Raw genomic sequence first — 19,778 nt, 5'->3', positions numbered from 1 at the left:
TTTGCCAGGAGCCCTCTGCGAGACTGTGGAACACATTACAGAGTTGTTCCATTGAAGAGCAAGGAAGCTGATGTATTTATCCACCAATTTCTCACCAAGACTCACTCCTGGGGAGTGTTAACTCCCTGGTATTTTCATCCTGCCCATTATATGAGGTGAATATGGTCCTCAGACCACGAACTGCAGAAGTTTGAAGTAAGAAACAAGCTTCATCTAAATAAGCTATTCAGAAAGCTACAGAGTAAGCTGAGAGAATATGTGTGAGGCATCAATATTTGCTACTTTTACCAATGCCGTTTTTATTATCCCCTCACTTTGTAGACCATTCTTTCTCAACCCGTTGCTGGTTCCTGTTTTTCCTTTACCTCTTAAATTTTGGTGGTCCACGTGAAGGATCTGTTCTTGACCTTTGGCTCTTCTTCTTCTCTATCATTTCTCTGGACAATCTCATCCTTGTCTTGGATTCAGCCACTACATATACTTCCAGATTTCCAGCCCTGACCTCTCTCTTGAGCTAGACCCATCGAGTCATTTATTCATTCAACAAATTATTTTTCAACACTTACATAATATGCTAAACTTGATGCTGGGAATGTTAACAGTGAACTATACATATTCCTGGCCCTTGGAGTTTATATTCTAGTCAAGCCATATAAACAAATACATAAATAATAAAGATTATGAGATACTATAAGCACTACAAAGTAAACTGGGTGTTGTTCTTCTGTCTGGTTGGAAAGATCACCAACCAGGGATCTCATAGATTAGCCAGGGAAGTTCTCTTTAAGTTATTGGCCTTCCCTGAAGTCTGAGATTTAGCTAGCCATGTGAAGAACTGAGAGAAAAAGACTTTCCAGCAGAGAGCCAAAAAAGGCCACATGAAATGCAGTGTTTAAAGAACAAAGAAGCTAGTGAGATTGAAGTATAATAACCAAAGCAGAAAATGACATGAAATGAGATTGGAGAGGTAGGCAGCAATTGGGTCATTTGGAGCCTTGTTAAATTTGGGTTCTTCAGAAGCAGACATTGAGATAGAAGGTATTTATTAGGCATCCTTATGAGAGGAAGAGGAAGAAAATAGGAGTGGACAGAGGACAAAGTTGAACTATGATGTAGGCCCAAAAAAGCTTCAGCCAATTTAGTGAGAAGCTCTGGAGCAAGTATTGCCCATCAGAGTCTTTGTACATCTGGTTGAAATGTCCAGGCCTTTATGGCCCTGCCTGCCTTATTCAGTTACTAGATGTCGGCTGCTCTGGAAAACCACTAGAAAGGTGGCTACAAGCTGTGGCACATGCTAAAATTGTTGACAGCTGCAGGCTGTCTGCTCACAGCATTCACTGCAGCTGGGAAGCAAGTCCTTCCTTGAAGAAGGGCTTATCCAAATATCTCCATATTTGCCACAGGCAAGTTTGGATTTTGTTCCAAGGACCTATTTAAAGGGTTGTTAGTGAGAAGTGGCATGAAAGGTCACTCTGATTGCTCTGTGGACACTGGATCATAGAGGACCAAGGAGACTTATTAGGGGGCAATAATAGTCCAAGCAAGAAATGCTATTGGCAATAGAGATAAAGAGAAATGCACAATTCAAGGTAAATTTTGTAGGAAGAATTGATAAAATATAGTACTAGGTAAATGTAGGTGGTAAAGAAAAATAGGAATCATTTTAGTAAACGTACACAGTTGCAGGAAGGGAAGCTAATTTAGCTGCTGCTGGCTAAAGTGCTTCTTCCCACCTTGTGGACATCCCAGTAACAGCCTCCTCCTCCCCAGATTGTGCCCACTGGTGTGCATTTGATATGTCACAGAGACTACTTTGAGAGTATAGTAATTAACTTTTAGGACTTCCGGTTAGCTGGAAGGCTCCTTTCTATGTTCATGAAGTAGGGTGTTGCCTTGGATCTTGCTTATATCTTAGCATGTGAGGAAAGGGAGACTAGGCCATGTTGAAACAAGGCAAAGCTTCTAGGGGTCAGGGAAAACAAAGCTTCTAGTAGTCAGGCAGCAGGATACCATGTATGCAAAGCCATGTGTGTGGCTTGCTAAGAACTGTGTAAAGAGTAATGAGTAGTGGAAGGTAGAAGGAAAATATAGTGGAGGCAGAAACTTGTTTCAAGTGTAGTCTAATTGTATGACCTTAAGTTAGCCCTCTGAGCCTAAGGCATCTTTGGATGTATTTAATTTTACATGTTTGTTAGACATCCATGTCCACCCAGATAGTTGGCTATATTATTCTGGAGCTTGGGGAGCAGTCAGGCTTGAAATGAATTTGAGCTTCTTCCGCATATATAGACAATATTTAAACTTGGGATAAGAAATGATTACTTTGAGAGAGAGTATAGATACTCCTTAACTTACCATGAGGTTATATCCCAATAAACCTATTGTTAAATCAAAAATGCATTTAATACACCTAACTTACCAAATTCATAGCCTTGTTGACCTTAAGCCTGCTCAGAACACTTACATTAGCCTGCAGTTGGGTAAAATCATCTGGTAACACAGTACACTGTAGAATGTGGGTGGTCTACCCTTGTGATCAAATTGATTGACTGGGATCTGCTGCTCAATGCCACCACCTAGCATGACGAGAAAGTACTGTATGGCATATCACTAGCCTGGGAAGAAATCAGAATTCAGAATTTGAAAATACAGTTTCAACTGAATGTGTGTCGCTTTTGCACTATCATAAGTTGAGTCATTGTAAGTCAGGGACTATCTGTATAGTAAAAAAGAGGGCTAGAATTGAGTCCTTGAAGCATTTCAGTGTTCTGAAGTTTGGCCAAGAAGGAGCTAACAGTTTGATGAAAAGATATTTGGATATTTTACAGACAACTTAAATTTGGTATGTTTAAAGCAGAACTCTTTTTCTATGTTTCCTACCATGGTTAATGGCATTATCTGTTGATAGTGATAGGAGGCAGCCAAATGCCTAGGCTAATAGTGGCGGGTCCCTGGTGAAACCCCACCTTCAAGCCAAAAACAGCCTGGAGTCTGAAAGACCAGGCTGCTGGTCCCAGATGAAACCTGCAACCCAGAGTGAGAACTTATGTTCCTGTTTGCCTGCCCTTTCCTGATTCTTTCTGAATAATGCCTTTTAATAATTGAATGTTGCCTTTTCCAATACTCCCTACAGCCTGTCCCTTTCCCATTCTGAGCCATAAAAAGCTTCCGACTCAGCCATATTAGGGGTACTTTTCCACTTTTGGATAGGGGGACCACCCCTACATCCCCTCTCCACTGAAAGCTGTTTCATCACTCAAGAAAACTCCCTGCCTTGTTCACTCTTTGAATATTAGCACATCCTCATTCAAGAACTCAGGAACCAGTGTGTAAGCCAGATTTGGCCCAAGTGGGCCTAGTAGGTGAGCTGTCTCCTGCAGCAGGTAGCGTGGTCAAGCAAGGCCTGGGCGGGGCATCGCCAGCCAAAGTTCCTCAGCTTGCAAAGTGTCACTGTCATCACTGATTAGAAACAGGGATTGTTCTCATCTTCTTCACCTCTACATATTGGTTACTAAGACCTTTTTCCTATTGAATATCTTAACAATCTTTTTTTCTCTGTCTCAATACCATTGTCTTGGTTCCTGCCCTAATGATTTTCTTACTTGCATTTCTGCAGTGGCATGCTATCCAATTTCTCTATGCCAGTCTTGCACCTCTCCAATCTAATTTCTATAGTTGCCAGAGTCATCTTTTTAAAAATATGGGATAAACATATAAGTCTCCTGCTTATGGTTGCCAGATTTAGCAAACAAAAATACAGCATACCAGTTAAATTTTAATTTCAGATGAACAAGGAATAATTTTACATGTATATCCCATATAATTTTTAGGACACAAATACTAAATTATTTGATATTTATATGAAATTCAAATTTAACTGATTATCCTGTATTTTATCTGGAAATCTTGCCCTTCCTTCAAAGCCTAAAATGTTTCACCATCACTTTCAGGGTGAAACCTAAATATCCTAACACTGTATTGCAAGATTCAGCATGTTCTAACCCCTATATACCATATGAACCACTCACAGTGTCCTAAATTTGCTTTGCTGCTTTACTCCTTCATACCTCTGATCACATGCTTACATTTTCCTAGAATGCCCCTCTCTTCTCAGTTCTCTAGTTGATTCTGATTGATTGTTTAATACTGAAGTATCACCTTCTCTAACCCTCCAGTCCACACTCTGTGGATTATAATTGGGACACCAGGGCTGGGGGCGGTGGCTCATGCCTGTAATCCCAGCACTTTGGGAGGCTGAGGAGGGTGGATCACCTGAGGTAGGAGTTTGAGACCAGCCTGACCAACATGGAGAAACCCCGTCACTACTAAAAATACAAAATTAGTTGGGTGTGGTGGCGCATGCCTGTAATCCCAGCTACTCTGAAGGCTGAGGCAGGAAAATTGCTTGAACCCAGGAGGCAGAGGTTAAAGTGAGCTGAGATCACGCCATTGCACTCCAGCCTGGGCAAAAAGAGCGAAACTCCATCTCAAAAAAATTAATTAATTAGTTAATTAATAACAATAATTGGGACACTAGCTTTTCTTCTGCATTCTCATAACATTCTTTGCTTTATATGATTGCAGGATTTATCATATTATAATTTAATTTTTTTAAACCTGCCTCTCTTCCTTAGATTGTGAGTTCTTGGAGCACAGGGTAAAAGTTGCGTCTTTTAACTCAATCCTTGGCACTTAGTGGGCTTTCAGTTAATATATGCATGAACCAATCAGTTAATGAATGGGAAAGTAGGAAAGGACCCATAAGCATTAGCCACATAATTGGCCATTGGAGCTTACCCAGCTTTTCCCTATGGTACCTCCTTTGACCATCCTCTTTGTTCCTCAAAGATACTTCATAAGAATAGGAACTAGGTTTTGATCTCTGTATCCCTAGGCCCTTAAATTGTAGGTGCTTAGTATATATTAAATGAATGAATGAATGAAAAACACATGAATGAATGAGTATATCTTTCAGGGCCATAGCTCCTGTTGTCCCCTGCAACAAGTCCTAGAGGGTGCTGCCTCTGGCCACATTTTTTATTCTCTAGGGCAGGCTCTATATAGTCTAAGTTGCAGCTTCTTTATGTCTTACTTCTTCTCATCCAACTCTTCTTCCCTCTCTCAACCTAGGCCAGAAGAATTCTTTTCTCCCGACAGCAGCTGGCACATAACAGCTCAATGAATGTTAGCAATCATTCACAAATGGAGCCTTGTCTTTCCTACAGGGCTCTTGCCTTTCTGCCATTTCTTTCTCTGTCTCTGAGGCCAAGCCTGGAAAGCCATGGGGACCTGACATTGCTTTTTCTCCCAGGGATTATGGTCTTTCCTCTTCCCACACAAGGGAGCAAGGTTTTCTTTGTCTCCCACCAGAGTAGTTTAATTAAATAGGACTAGCATTAAGTGACTCTAATTATTTTTTATTAATGTTTAACTGCTAAATTTCTTTTTCAATTAAATAATTGTGTCTTTATGCTCAGAGGCCCTTTTTGCATATATATGGAAGTTCATTTATTTTATTAAAGGAAATACCACCTGCAAAACTATTAATGACTTGAGCTCTGTGATTAGTTCATTTTAGTGACATTTTGAGATTTAATAATTAATCTGGCTCAGGTTCAAAGAAAGAAAACTCAATACCAGAAATTTCTAGCCAGCAAAGAATATAAACAAACCATACAATTGTCCCCTCAAATAACAGGAATCATTGAGATAGCCTTCGTGCAATTAGAAATGTTTTGAAAAAATGCATGAGGAAGGTTCAAGAAAGCATGTCAAAACAACGAAACTCAGTGTACATTCTCATTATTGTAATTGATCAAAGGATGTTTGCAATAGATTTGAATGTGAATAAATTAAATGTGACATTGATTTGGCAGAGGCATACTAGTGATTGGCAAGAACATGTAGCAGGAGCAGCTTCTGCTAAAGCATAACTCACTTGCCTGTTGTTTTATTCTAATAGATTTCTTAGCAACCCAGTACTATCATACTAACCTAAGCTCTGTCACTTATTTACTCTTTGGGTTTCTACTCCTATCTAGGCAAGATTAAATTTATTTTTGATTACTAATCTAGCAGGCGTTCTCTCAGGCCTGAATACAGAATACCTTTTGGTGATCTATGTACCTCCCTCTTTTTTCTTTTTCTTTCGTAGATGAAAAAGGGTGATCTAATAACTTATTTCATCCTGGCAGTTCAACTTGTAGAACTAGAAAATGTAGTTTAATTAAACAACTTGGCAATATATTCAAGCTGAGACATCACTATAGCATTTGCCAGGCTTGAATTGTTTCTCAGCATGTTACAAAATTAACACCGTAAAAGAATATTCAGCTCTGAACATTTTGAAACACCAAATTCCCATTATAATTTTATAATTATATTGAGGATGGGGGAGCTGTGTGGTATATTCTGGGAGGCTACTTTCTGGGTGTGACCATCTAATAGTAAACAAATGTTACTGGTATGGGGTCCCGAAACATAGTTGATGCCAAATTTCACTTATAATCTACATAAATCCTTTGTAGTCTATGAAAAACATTTTAATTGACTCAAAGGCAATGTACTCATACTTTAAAATTTTTAATATTTATTAAAATAAAAATTATTCGCTAATATATATAGTTTAAATTATGGAAAGAAATTAGTAGAGCTGAAATTTTACCTTTTGATAAATCCAGGTTCTCATTTTTTATATGTAATATAACTTGAATATGTAATATAACTTTATAAATAAGCTATGGTTTTGTTCCCTCAGAAGACTGAAAAAGAACCCAGTGACATGGGCATAAGACTGACTCCTGAGTCTTAACTTGCTCTTGAATATAGTAAACTTTCTAACAATGAAGCAGTGTTGAATTTATTTTAAACTATATTTAGATTTTGTCTTGGCATGTGTTTTGAACTTCAGTTTGAACATAGTTATATATAATATACTTGGAATTCACAAGTACTTGAAGCTAAATGGAGACCATTTATAAATACTAAACTTTAGAGGAGCATGGAGCCAGAACATTAAAGAAGAAATGGCGTATTTGTGTGTGTGTTCATAAAGGACTGAGCATTAACTCTATTCCATTTCCATGTCTATCAATATAAAAATTATTCAAATACTTTTGAAGTCTATTATCATGGAATTTTATGCTTTCCATGAATATTACACCATCAACATCATATATATGTACATATAAAGTATTACTGAAACACTCCTTCATAGAAGAATTCTCAGTTCACTAGGTTTGAGCCTTTTAAGGAGAAAAATTGGGCTAAGGGATTGAAATCTTGAATGATAGTTTGAAAACAGTTACTTGTTTTTATTTATACACACATCACAGACAACATAAAAAAATTCTAGTGACATTTTACATATCTTAAATTAGTAAAAATGAGTATTTATAATGTGTGTAATTTGTATTTACCTTCTCTTGTTCATTAAGTATACGTATAATAGATAATATTCCTAAAAAATGTTTTGTATATATACTTAGCTCTGCATCTAAATATTTGATTCCATTTAATAGTATAGACTGAGAAATGTTCACTCCCACAGCTCTGGTCTGAGTGTGACTCCAGAGAAGCAGAATGATGGATACCTGAGGTTGAAAACTCTTTGGGTAACCTTTGAACCTATTCAGATATCTCTCAGCTCTTCCCTTTCCCCAATACTCATCAAGTAATCTAAACTTATCTTCTAGTCATGATAACTTCATCAGAGAGCACTCACTGGTCATCAGTTCTTAGCCTTGCCTCAGATATTAGAGTGCATTTCCAAAGCCCAGGTTTACATAGCCTTAGTTTTCTTTCTGTCTCCCAACACATCATTGCAGAGACCTCTGGTATTTTTCTGCCATTTGTTTTACCTCCTCTTTATAATTCAAATATCCACTTACGTTATCTAATAACTTCCATAGCGATAAGTGTATATTAAAGCTGAATTCCTTGCCTTTGTGGAAAGTTAATGTGTACTAGGATTTTGCATGAGGGACTGTATGATTGGAGCAGAATAACTACTTATAATATCATGCCTAATGTCTGTGAGTGAGCGATAAGTCAACATGTTAGTAGATTCCATATTTAAGTTTTGTTTTTTTAAAAAACAAACTTTAAATCTCTTTTGTCGTTACTACACATAGCAAGTTGCAACACTGAATGCAACAAAAATATAGCTACCAAAAGGGCTCTTAACCAGGGCTCTTGGCAAAGTAACGGCATTGGAAAGGACTTGAGCCACAACCTTTTGGGGGCTTAAGTTCACATCACGAAGTAAATGAACAGTACACTATAAATAACCATTAACTCCATTACAAAACAACGATGAGCTTGTTAAAGGCGTTTAGAGCTTTTCTTATTTTCTCTTTTTTAATCTAATCCTTCACAAACAATGATGATTTATATTCAATTTTGACCAGAAAAATATATAAATTCAAACATTAAATACATGCAAGTTGAGCAGCTCAAATTCAAAATCCAAAGTGCTCCAAAATCCAAAACTTTTTGAGCACTATTAAGGCACTCAAAGGATTTGGGGATACTTAACTGTTAAGTAAAAAGCAAATATTCCAGATCCAAAAAATTCCAAAATCCCAAACACTTCTGTTCCTAAGCATTTCAGATAAGGGATACTTACCCTATAATACTTTTTACAACTGATAATTTGTTTTCCCAATATTAAGGCTCTATACACAACTCAAGCCTAAACTAAATTGTTCCAGCTGAACACCCCTGAAATGAGAGAGACTGCCACAGACTATTGGTCATTCATAACATACATTTAAGGAAAGTTTGGACACACAGATTTTGATACAGCTCATGCCTTTTTTTAATTGTCAGTATGGTTTCTTTCTCTTCTTCCCTGAGATTGGTGGAGAATGATATTCTTCAATATTTCACTCCAGGTGACTCTTTATCTGACCCTTTTAGAAGGGGCTGACCTCATGCAACCCTTTAGAAGGGGTTGACTCTCAATTGTCAACTCCGTGAGGTTCTGCTTCAGATGGACAAGAAGGCCATTGCTGATATCCTGCTCTATATCCCTAGTCAGGGGAGCCAAGACAATGGTGGAAAACATGGAAGCGTTGGTGAGTAGAGACTTTTTGTTGATGGGAATAAGGAGGTAGTGAGGCAGAGTGTTGTTAATTTGAGGGCTGCACATGGTAACAACAGTCCTCTTGTCTTTCAGGCTGTGCGTCTCCTGAACCAGGTTTACAATGCTTGAGAAGTTTGCTTGGCAGTATAGTCATGACTGGCCTCAAAATCCATACTGGTAGTTTCAATGAACAGTGTAACAATGCTCCTCATGTGCTCAGGGAACTTAGATTTGGTGGACATAGAGTTTCAGGTATCCAGCAGAGTGTCCAAAACTCTGGTGTTTTTCTCTGCAATGAAGTCCTTCATTCTGATCATTTCCAGTGCTATTCATTCTACAAGGTTTCCATCTTGCATCATTTTCCTTCAGCTGAAGTATTTCCTTTAATGTTTCTCGTAGTAGAGGTTTACTTGTGACAAATTCAGCTTTTGTCTGAAAATGTTCTTATAATACTTTCATTTTTAAGGTATTTTCACTGGATATAGGATTCTAAGTTGTTTTTGATGAGAACTCAGTGTTATTTCATATCTTTGTCTTTTGTATAAGTGCCTTTTTTCCTGTGTCTAGTTTTAATATTGTATCATTAATACTTAGCAATTTGATTTGGATGTGCCTTGGTTTTGTGATAATCCTGCTTGAGGTGTTGAGCTTCTTAGATCTGTGAATTTATATTTTTATCTCTTTGGAATAGTTTAGTCATTATTGTCTCTTCTCCTTCCATGACCACATGTATATCAGACTGCATAGTATTGTCCAGTAGCTCACTGAGGCTCTGTTCATTTTTTAGCCTTTTTTAAAAACTCTCTCTTGCTTCAGTTTATGTATTTTCCATTGTCTTATATTCAGATTCACTGTTCTTCTACAATATCTAACCTACCATTAAGCACTCAGTTTTTTTTATTTCATAGGTTATGTTTTTCACCTTGAAGTTATATTTGGTTCGTTATAACAGTTCCCATTTCTTTCCTCATGTTGATTTTTTTTCTTTAACTCTTTAGACATTTTTATAGTAATTGTGATAAAGGCCTTGTCTGTTGATTTCATCTTTTCTATCATGTCTAGGTCTACTTCTGTTGATTGGTTTTGGGTCATCCTTTCCTCTTCACCTTTAGATTACATGATGAACAGTGAAATATTATGTTTAGTATCTCAGTTTTTTTGTCTTCCTTTAGAAGATACTGAGTTTTGTTCTGGAAGGCCATTAATTGACATTTGAATCAGCCCAAACTTTTGCAAATTTTGTTGTTGTTTTTTTTTTTTTGGTTTATTTTTTGTTTTGTTTTGTTTTGTTTTGTTTTGTTTTGTTTTGTTTGAGACAGGGTCTGACTCTGTTGCCTAGGCTGGAGTGCAGTGGTGTGATCTTGGCTCACTACAGCTTTGACCTCCTGGGCTCAAGTGATCCTCCTACCTCAGCCTCCTGAGTAGCTGGGACCACAGCTGCACGCCACCAGACCTGGCTAATTTTTGTATATTTTTGTAGCAACAGGGTTTCACCATGTTGCCCAGGCTGGTCACAAACTCCTGGACTCAAGAAATCCACCCACCTCAGCCTCCCAGTGTGCTGGGATTACAGGCGTGAGTCACCATGCACAGCTAGAATCTTACCTTTAAGTTTTGTTAGGGTAGATCTAGAGCAGTGCAGCCCAATCCAAATTTTTGCAATGATGGAAATGTTTTATAAGTATACTTTCCAATATAGTGGCTACTCGTCATACTTGGCTATGAAATACTTGAAATGTGGCTAGTATAACTCAGTAACTGAATTTTTTTATTTAATTTAAATGGTATGTGGCTAGTGCCTACTGTATTGTACAGCATAAGTCTTCAATAAGCTGTACTCTCATGCCAGTTTAGCCCTACACCTAAGGAGTGACCCTTCCGAGATCTTTACAATGTCACAGGTGTTCAATGAGCTCTCCCTGGCTGGTGAGAACTTGACTTTTTCCTAGTCCAGTGCCAGCTCCAGCAATTTTCACTAAAATTTCACTACAGTTCCCCAGTATTCTTTAGTGAGAAGTTGTCCTTCTTTATGGAGTTTCACCCTGCACATGGACAGCTTAATATTTAGCTGAACACTCAACTGGATTACTATGCAGATTTCTAAAACTTACTCTGTGTATTCTGGTACTCTGCCTAACATATCCTAGCATATTCCAACTTTCTCACACTCCCTAAACAACCATCTCTCTCTCCCTAAACCACCATCCTCTGGTTGGATCCCCCACCCTGTGTAGCAGCCAGTAATGTGTCTCCAGCCAGAAAGCTGGGATGATATAGGGCTTATCTAATTTGTTACTCATCGATGCCCTTCAGGGATCACACTACTATGCTGCCTTTTGTCCAGTGTCTGAAAAATGTATTTTTGTCCAGTTTTCTAGTTGTGTCATGGCAGGAGGACTAGCCTAGTACCAGTTATTCCATCTTTTGTCTGAAACTAGTAGATTACCTCTTACTTACTAACACCTCTACCCATTTCAAAGAGAGATGTGTACAAGTTTGGTATGTTTATTTTTTAACAGAATGAAATAATCACTATTTTAAAATATATTTGTACCTTCTTCTGTTGTACTATCACTGTCCAGTAGCCAGTTCTTTCCCAACCTTTACAACAGCCCACTGAAGAAGACAACGTTATTTCCATTTCACACAACACAAAAGTGAGACACAGGGAAATTAAATAATATTCAGAGTCACACAGCTGGTAAATGGTGAAACTAGGATTTGTATTCAGTGGTCTGGCTTCAGAGCCCAAATTCTATGCCACTATTGAGAAACGTTCAGAGAATAACAATGTGAAGAGTATACATATGAGTAATTTGAGGTATAAATATTTATACTTACATAGTCACATATAAACAATATTCAATTTTTAAATTAATAATGTTTGGCTTACATTAGAATATGGAAAAATCTGTAATCTGCATAAACTTTTCGATCTTTAAGGGAATTCTAGAGGTTACTTAAGGGGAACAAAAGGAAGATACTTCCATTTGGTATTGTTTGTTTACTTATTTATTTATTTATGTATTATTTTGAGGCAGAGTCTTGCTTTGTCACCCAGGCTGGAGTGCAGTGGCATGATCTCGGCTCACTGTAACCTCCACCTCCCAGGTTCAAGCGATTCTCATGCCTCAGCCTCCAGAGTAGCTGGGATTACAGGAGTACACCCCCACACCCGGCTAATTTGTGTATTTTTAGTAGAGACAGGGTTTTGCCATGTTGGCCAGGCTGATGTCGAACTCCTGACCTCAAGTGATCTGCCTGCTTTGACCTCCCAGAGTGCTGGGATTACAGGCATGAGCCAAAACACCAGCCCATTTGGCATTGTTTTATAAAAGCTTACTCACCTTGTAATACATAACTATCTTAAGAAACATAATACTGTTATGAGTATAAGCCTCATTTTCAGATAAAAAAAACTAAGACTAAAAAAGTTAAGTAGCTTTCTTGGTGTCACACAGCTAGCAAATGGTAGATTTGGGATTGGAACCCTGTCTGAGTCAAAGAATTACCCATGTGGATTATCATCACAGTGTTATTTTAATGAAGTTTTTTTTAATGAAGAAGTGAAACATTGGAAGCAACAGTAGAGGTGGTTGTTAAGTAAATCATGGTACAATACTAGTGAGAAAATACCATTCAGCCATCTTTTTTTTTAAATGTTAAAGAAAAATATTTATTGGCAGCAAGATAAATAAGTAAAATGATGAATATTTGTTTTTAAAATACAAACATTTATGTAAAGAAAGACACCCGTTCCTGCTTTATCCTTACACAAACACTGAAACATACTGTTATTTGATAAATATATGGAGATATAGGATGATATTGTTCCAAGGAATTGTAAGGAAAAATACTTGCTTTATGGTAGTTTCTATCTGAAAATAGACTTTCTTAACAGTCTTTAAGGTCTACGATTCCTATCCTGTTTTCTCCACCTAACTACTTCCTTATCAATTCCAAATATTTTCATTGTTGTTGTTTGGGATTTTTTTCTTTTGTTTTGTTTGAGATGGAGTCTTGCTCTGTCACCCAGGCTGGAGTGCCGTGGCACGACCTCAGCTCACTGCAACCTCCACCTCCCAGTTTCAAGTAATTCTGCTGCCTCTCAGCCGCCCGAGTAGCTGGGACTATAGGCATGCGCCACAATGTGCAGCTAATTTTTATTTTTAGTAGAGACAGGGTTTTCCCATGTTGGCCAGGTTGGTGTTGAACTCCCGGCCTCAAGTGATCTGCCCACTTCGGTCTCCCAAAGTGCTAGGATTACAAGCATGAGCCACAGAACCTAGCCCTTCAATTCCAAATATTTACAAGACTGTATTTTCTTTCATAAATGATTTACTCTCTGTTTAATTTTGCCTGGTACCAGTTATGTTTTTTCAGAAAAACAAAAAAATTCTTTTTTAGGAAAAATTATAGTCTCCATATTTTTCAACTCTGAAATCTTTAACCATCTTCATATGTAAAAATAATTAATATATTCAGATTGACTTTTCATTTGCCTCAATAGCTATTATAAGAAAGTCTTAGAAAAGTAATGTTGAATGAAGAGAAATTATGTGAAGGCAGGAGAAACAAGAACAGATCTTTGTCCTCCATTTTCTTTTCATCAAAAAGCATATGCATGTACCAACAGTAAGACTGCAACTATAGAGGTGACGTAAATAAAGTAGGCATGGGCACAGCTTCAGATGATGTGACTGATCTATTATACAAAATCCAACCAAGCTCCATACCAATTTCTGAGTATCCTCTTGCTACTTGAGGTCGGTTACTAGTGCAAGTTTAACCTGGTCCTGAACTTTTCATTCCACTCCAAAGAACGAGCTTCCATGAAGACACAGGAACTTGAATTTTTGTCTACTTCTGCTATTTCCAGTATGATATTGAGGGATTTCCTTTGTGATATATCGTCACCTTATATAACAATTCTAGAGGTTATAGGAAAAAGAAAACCTGATTTCTCTACTCTCACCCTCACTTGTAACAACTACCTAGAAGCTCAGTTACTGTGGTGATTAAACTACTCATGGGGAATTGCTCTGTGTTGTGAAAATTACAAGAATATTTATAAAGATTGTTCTTTCCTGCACATATTTGCTTTGAGGGAGAAGTTTCATTAGATGGGCGCTTCTTCACATCTAAAACTAAGTCTATAACACTAAAACCACAAAAACTTTTCCCCCTTTAAGTACAAACTATTATTTTAAATGTTACTTTAATATCAGAGCTTACCTTTTAAAGGACTATACAATCAATATTACTTGAAATTCACTTGAGAAACAGGTGATATCATACATTTAGATATCCAGATATTGCCCTTTAAGTGACATTTTTAAAAAGTTTTGAAATTTTAAAATACTTCAGAGAACTTGTTTTTTTGGTCAGTGTTGTCAGATATTAGTTACATTAACGTTCTAATTTCACATTACAAATAACATGTTCTTAAAAATCAGATAATACAAGTAAGCAAAAAGAACATTAAAAAATTTCACACATTTAGACATGCATTGTGAAAACAGAAGGAATGGGCCAGGCATGGTGGCTCATGCCTGTAATCCCAGCACTTTGGGAGGCTGAGGCGGGCAGATCACCTGAGGTCAGGAGTTCGAGACCAGCCTGATCAACATGGAGAAACCCCATCTCTACTAAAAATACAAAATTCACTTGGTGTGGTGGCACATACTTGCAATCCCAGCTACTCGGGAGGTTGAGGCAAGAGAATCACTTGAACCTGGAAGGTGGAGATTGCGGTGAGCTGAGGTTGTGGTGAGCCGAGATCACACCATTGTACTCCAGCCTGGGCAACAAGAGCGAAACTCCGTCTCAAAACAACAACAACAATAAAAAAAACAGAGAAGGAATGAATAAAGACCAAAGATGTAATTACTGTATTGCATTTGTTTTTAAGATACGTATCTTTTCAAATATTAATATATCTGAAACTATGTGTGGAATTTGCCTTTTTTAATGCTATAGTGATGCTTCTTAAATGTGATGGTCTTTTATTCAAGGAAACACAGTAACAAAGGATTGATGGCAATTTTTGGTATAGATCCTCCTAGATAGAATTCTGAGGAACAGAACTGCATTGTACAATCTGTTTGCACAGATTTGAGAAAGTATTTCCAATAGCAAAGAGCCTCTCTGCAACAGTGTCTAGGGCATGCCAAAACCTGATTCCATTCCTACCCTCCTCCTTTCCTGCCATACCACTCCAGAAGAGAAAAGGAAATATTAATAGATGGGGCTTGGTTCTGGTACTACAGAGGGTGACATTAGCATTCACACATTTGAACAGCAAAGAAAAAAAAAAACGGTAGTCAGAGCACTTCTTTCTCACCAGTGGAAAAGGACAGTCACTGAGTTTTAGGGCAGAAATCAGTGTTAAGCTTAGGAAATCTTTCATAGAGTGTCTCAGGCTCTTGTGTAATATTCGACATTTGTTTGTTTCATTTTTGGGGTAGTAAATATTTCTACTATGGGGTGCTTCATGTCTATTATAGCATAAAATCAGGACAGAACTGTTTATGTAACACTAGTATGTAATCATACAGCTTTTTCAAACTTATATACATATCTGTATATTATTTAAATGCAAAGTATGTATGTATGTATTTATATGTATATAATATGTATTTTTATTGGCTATTTTTATAAAAACTTTTTTTAACTAGAAATTTAATAATTTCTTCCATTTATATATACATGCAGGAAATAGTAAAGAATGAAAACTACAGAGAAGAAGTCAAAATAAAAAGCCAAGATTTTTGTGAAAAAGAAAAACTCCTTAGTAAAGAGACCAGTGAGGAACTCTTGCCTCCACCAGTTCAAACTCAAATTAAAGGCCATGCCTCTGCTCCATACTTCGGAAAGGAAGAACCCTCAGTGGCTCCCAGCAGCACTGGTAAAACCTTTCAGCCAGGATCCTGGATGCCACAAGATGGCAAGAGCCACAGTCAATGAATGCATTATGGTCAAATCTTTTCATGTATATGGATGTGACTATTTTAACAAATAAAAGAAGTCAAAACTTAATTACCTTGTATTTTCTGAATGTACAATAGTTTCCTATTCCATTAATCTTAAGAGTTCATTTTTAGTATGCACAAGAAATGTGAGATTATGTACTATAGAAACCTAACTACTTTTAGATTAAAATCCTTCATTTGACTTAGTCATTGTTATTTATGAATTTGCTTAGATTTGTTTTTCCCTCTTTTGATTACTCCCTTGAGAAGGATCCTGTAGCTGTGAATGCTTAGTACATTTTGGATCTTTATGATCATTTGGGAACCACTCATAGATATAACTGGGTACAAATAATGAGGGTAAAATAGTGAGCTCTCCCAACTGATCAAATGTAGGAGAAAAAAAGAATGAAGATTCTTATTTCTGGAGAGGTGACCTGTAAGATTCTAAAAGACTAATAAAAAAATGTGAACTTGGATAAAACATGTAGAGGCAAAGAAAACTTAGTTGATAAGTGAAAAAAAACCACTAAGACCTTGATGAGAGGATGGGACAAAAGCTAGCTTGTGGTGGGACTCTGGTTGGAATTTGGAGAGAGAAATTAGGACCAATAGAAGTATACAATCCATAACAAAGTCTGAAAGGACAGTAGAGAAAGAAAGTATGCAATAACTGGAGTTCCATGAGAATGAAAATTACTTTGAAAAAATAGAAAATTGGAGAAAGCTCTCAAAAAGCAGAAATTAATTCCACTAGAAGACAGAAGACAATGTACATATTAAAACATTATATACAAAAGTACATTAAGAGTGCCATACATTTTCTGGAGTGCACAACAAAGTTTTTGTTGTTATTCTAAAAGAGAGTTTTTCTCACAGTGTTTGGCATACAATAGATGCTCAGTATTCACTGAATGACTGACCCAAATTTGTGTGTGTGTGTGTGTATGTATGATTATGAATGCTTTTATTTACTTTTGTATTTTTTTATTATTATACTTTAAGTTCTAGGGTACATGTGCACAATGTGCAGGTTTGTTACATAGGTATACATGTGCCATGTTGGTGTGCTGCACCCATCAACTCATCATTTACATTAGGTATTTCTCCTAATGCTATCCCTCTCCTAGACCCCCATCCCCCAACAGGCCCTGATGTGTGATGGTGCCCTCCCCGTGTCCATGTGTTCTCATTGTTCAACTCCCACTAATGAGTGAGAACGCATGTTGTTTGGTTTTCTGTCCTTGTGCTATTTTGCTGAGAATGATGGGTTTCCAGCTTCATCCATGTCCCTGCAAAGAACATGAACTCATCCTTTTTTATGGCTGCATAATATTCCATGGTGTATATGTGCCACATTTTCTTTATCCAGTCTTTTATTGATGGACATTTGGGTTGGTTCCAAGTCTTTGCTATTGTGAATAGTGCTGCAATAAACATATGTGTGCATGTGTCTTTATAGTAGCATGATTTATAATCCTTAGGTATATACCCAGTAATAAGATGGCTGGGTCAAATGGTATTTCTAGTTCTAGATCCTTGAGGAATCGCAACACTGTCTTCTACAATGATTGAACTAATTTACACTCCCACCAACCGTGTAAAAGTGTTCCTGTTTCTCCACATCCTCTCCAGCATCTGTTGTTTCCTGACTTTTTAATTATCACCATTCTAACTAGTGTGAGATGGTTTGTGGTTTTGGTTTGCATTTCTCTGATGACCAGTGATGATGAGCATTTTTTCATGTGTCTGTTGGCTGCATAAATGTCTTCTTTTGAGAAGTGTCTATTCATATCCTTTGCCCACTTTTTGATGGGGTTTTTTCTTGTAAATTTGTTTAAGTTCTTTGTAGATTCTGCCTGTTAGCCCTTTGTCAGATGAGTAGATTGCAGAAATTTTCTCCCATTCTGTAGGTTACCTGTTCACTCTGATAGTTTCTTTTGCTGTGCAGAAGCTCTTTAATTAGATCCCACTTGTCAGTTTTGGCTTTTGTTGACATTGCTTTTGGTGTTTTAGTCATGAAGTCATTGCCCATGCCTATGTCCTGAATAGTATTGCCTAGGTTTTCTTCTAGGGCTTTTATGGTTTTAGATCTTACATTTAAGTGTTTAATTTATCTTGAGTTAATTTTTGTATAAGGTGTAAGGAAGGGATCCAGTTTCAGCTTTCTAAATATGGCTAGCCAGTTTTCCCAGCACCATTTATTAAATAGGGAATCCTTTCCCCATTGTTTGTTTTTGTCAGGTTTGTCAAAGATCAGATGGTCTATATATCTGTTTTGGTTACCGTAGCATTATAGCATAGATTGAAGTCAGGTAGCATGATGCCTCCAGCTTTGTTCTTTTTGCTTAGGATTGTCTTGGCTATGTAGGCTATTTTTTGGTTCCATATGAAATTTAAAGTAGTTTTTTCCAATTCCATGAACTCAGTGATAGCTTGATGGGGATAGCATTGAATCTATAAATTACCTTGGGCAGTATGACCATTTTCACAATATTGATTCTTCCTATCCATGAGCATGGAATGTTCTTCCATTTGTTTGTGTCCTCTTTTATTTCATTGAGCAGTGGTTTGTAGTTCTCCTTGAAGGGGTCCTTCACATCCCTTGTAAGTTGGATTCCTAAGTATTTTATTCTCTTTGTAGTAATTGTGAATAGGAGTTCACTCATGATTTGGCTCTGTCTTTCTTGATGTATAGGAATGCTTGTAATTTTTGCACATTGACTTTGTATCCTGAGACTTTGCTGAAGTTGCTTATCAGCTTAAGGAGATTTTTGAATGACCCAAATTTTTACACTCTGAATATCTTGGTTAAGCATTAACAATGAATACCTAAAAACACATAGATTAAAATATTTACTTAATAGCAGGTAAAAATTTTAACTGCCTAAGAAATACACTATAGAAACATAAAACTATATAAAACATTTCTACTAAAACAGTAATCGAATGACAAAATCACTACGGTTAATGACAACAAGCCCAACATTCCAGCAGCCCTGTTATATAATATCAGGTTAAATATTTTATCTTATTATATCATTACAAAGTGATACCACATTTTCCCACAGAGGCAAAAAAGGAACTAGTCACTAGGTAATATGAAAGGAGATATATACAGCCAGCAGGGTGGCTCACACCTATAATTCCAGTGCTTTGGGAGGCAAGGATGGGAGGATTGCTTGAGGCCTGGCATTTGAGACCAGCCTGGGCAACATAGCGAGACCCCATCTCTATAAAATTTTTATTTTTTGAGATGGAGTACAATGCACCCATCTCGGCTCACTGCAGCTTCACCTCCAGGGTTCAAGCGATTCTCCTGCCTCAGCCTCCTGACTAGCTGGGATTACAGACGTGTGCAACCACGCCCAGCTAATTTTTGTATTTTTAGTAGAGACAGAGTTTCATTACCACGTTCAAGACCATGTTGGCCAGGCTGGTCTCGAACTCCTGACCTCAAGTAATCCAGCCGCCTCAGCCTCCCAAAGTGCTGGGATTACAGGCATGAGCCACCATGCCCTGCAGCAAATTTTTTTTTTAATTAGCTGGGCATGATGGTGTGTACCTGCAGTCCCAGCTACTCGGGAGGCTGAGGCAGGAGAATGGTTAAACCTGGGAGGCGAAACTTGCAGTGAGCCGAGATCTGGCCACTGCACTCCAGCCTGGGCGACAGAGCGAGACTTCATCTCAAAAAAAAAAAAAAAGAGAGAGAGATATAATTT

General features: G+C 37.4%; 1 protein-coding gene across 2 annotated transcripts in view; it reads left to right on the top strand.

Annotated features, from left to right (window-relative positions):
- The window catches only part of NDUFAF2 (NADH:ubiquinone oxidoreductase complex assembly factor 2), a 211,162-nt gene extending 195,039 nt beyond the window's left edge, over positions 1–16,123 (top strand). For both annotated transcript variants that reach the window (XM_023210487.2, XM_023210486.1), the window contains one exon: positions 15,800–16,123. In XM_023210487.2, coding sequence (XP_023066255.1) covers positions 15,800–16,051 — 252 coding nt within the window. In that variant the 3' untranslated portion in view covers positions 16,052–16,123. The remainder of the gene's footprint in view (positions 1–15,799) is intronic.
- The last annotated feature ends 3,655 nt before the right edge of the window (positions 16,124–19,778 follow it).

Source organism: Piliocolobus tephrosceles, chromosome 4 (genome assembly GCF_002776525.5).
Source record: "Piliocolobus tephrosceles isolate RC106 chromosome 4, ASM277652v3, whole genome shotgun sequence".
Taxonomy (NCBI): domain Eukaryota; kingdom Metazoa; phylum Chordata; class Mammalia; order Primates; family Cercopithecidae; genus Piliocolobus; species Piliocolobus tephrosceles.
Note: the sequence above shows the minus strand (reverse complement) of the source record. Positions and strands in the feature narration are given on the sequence as shown.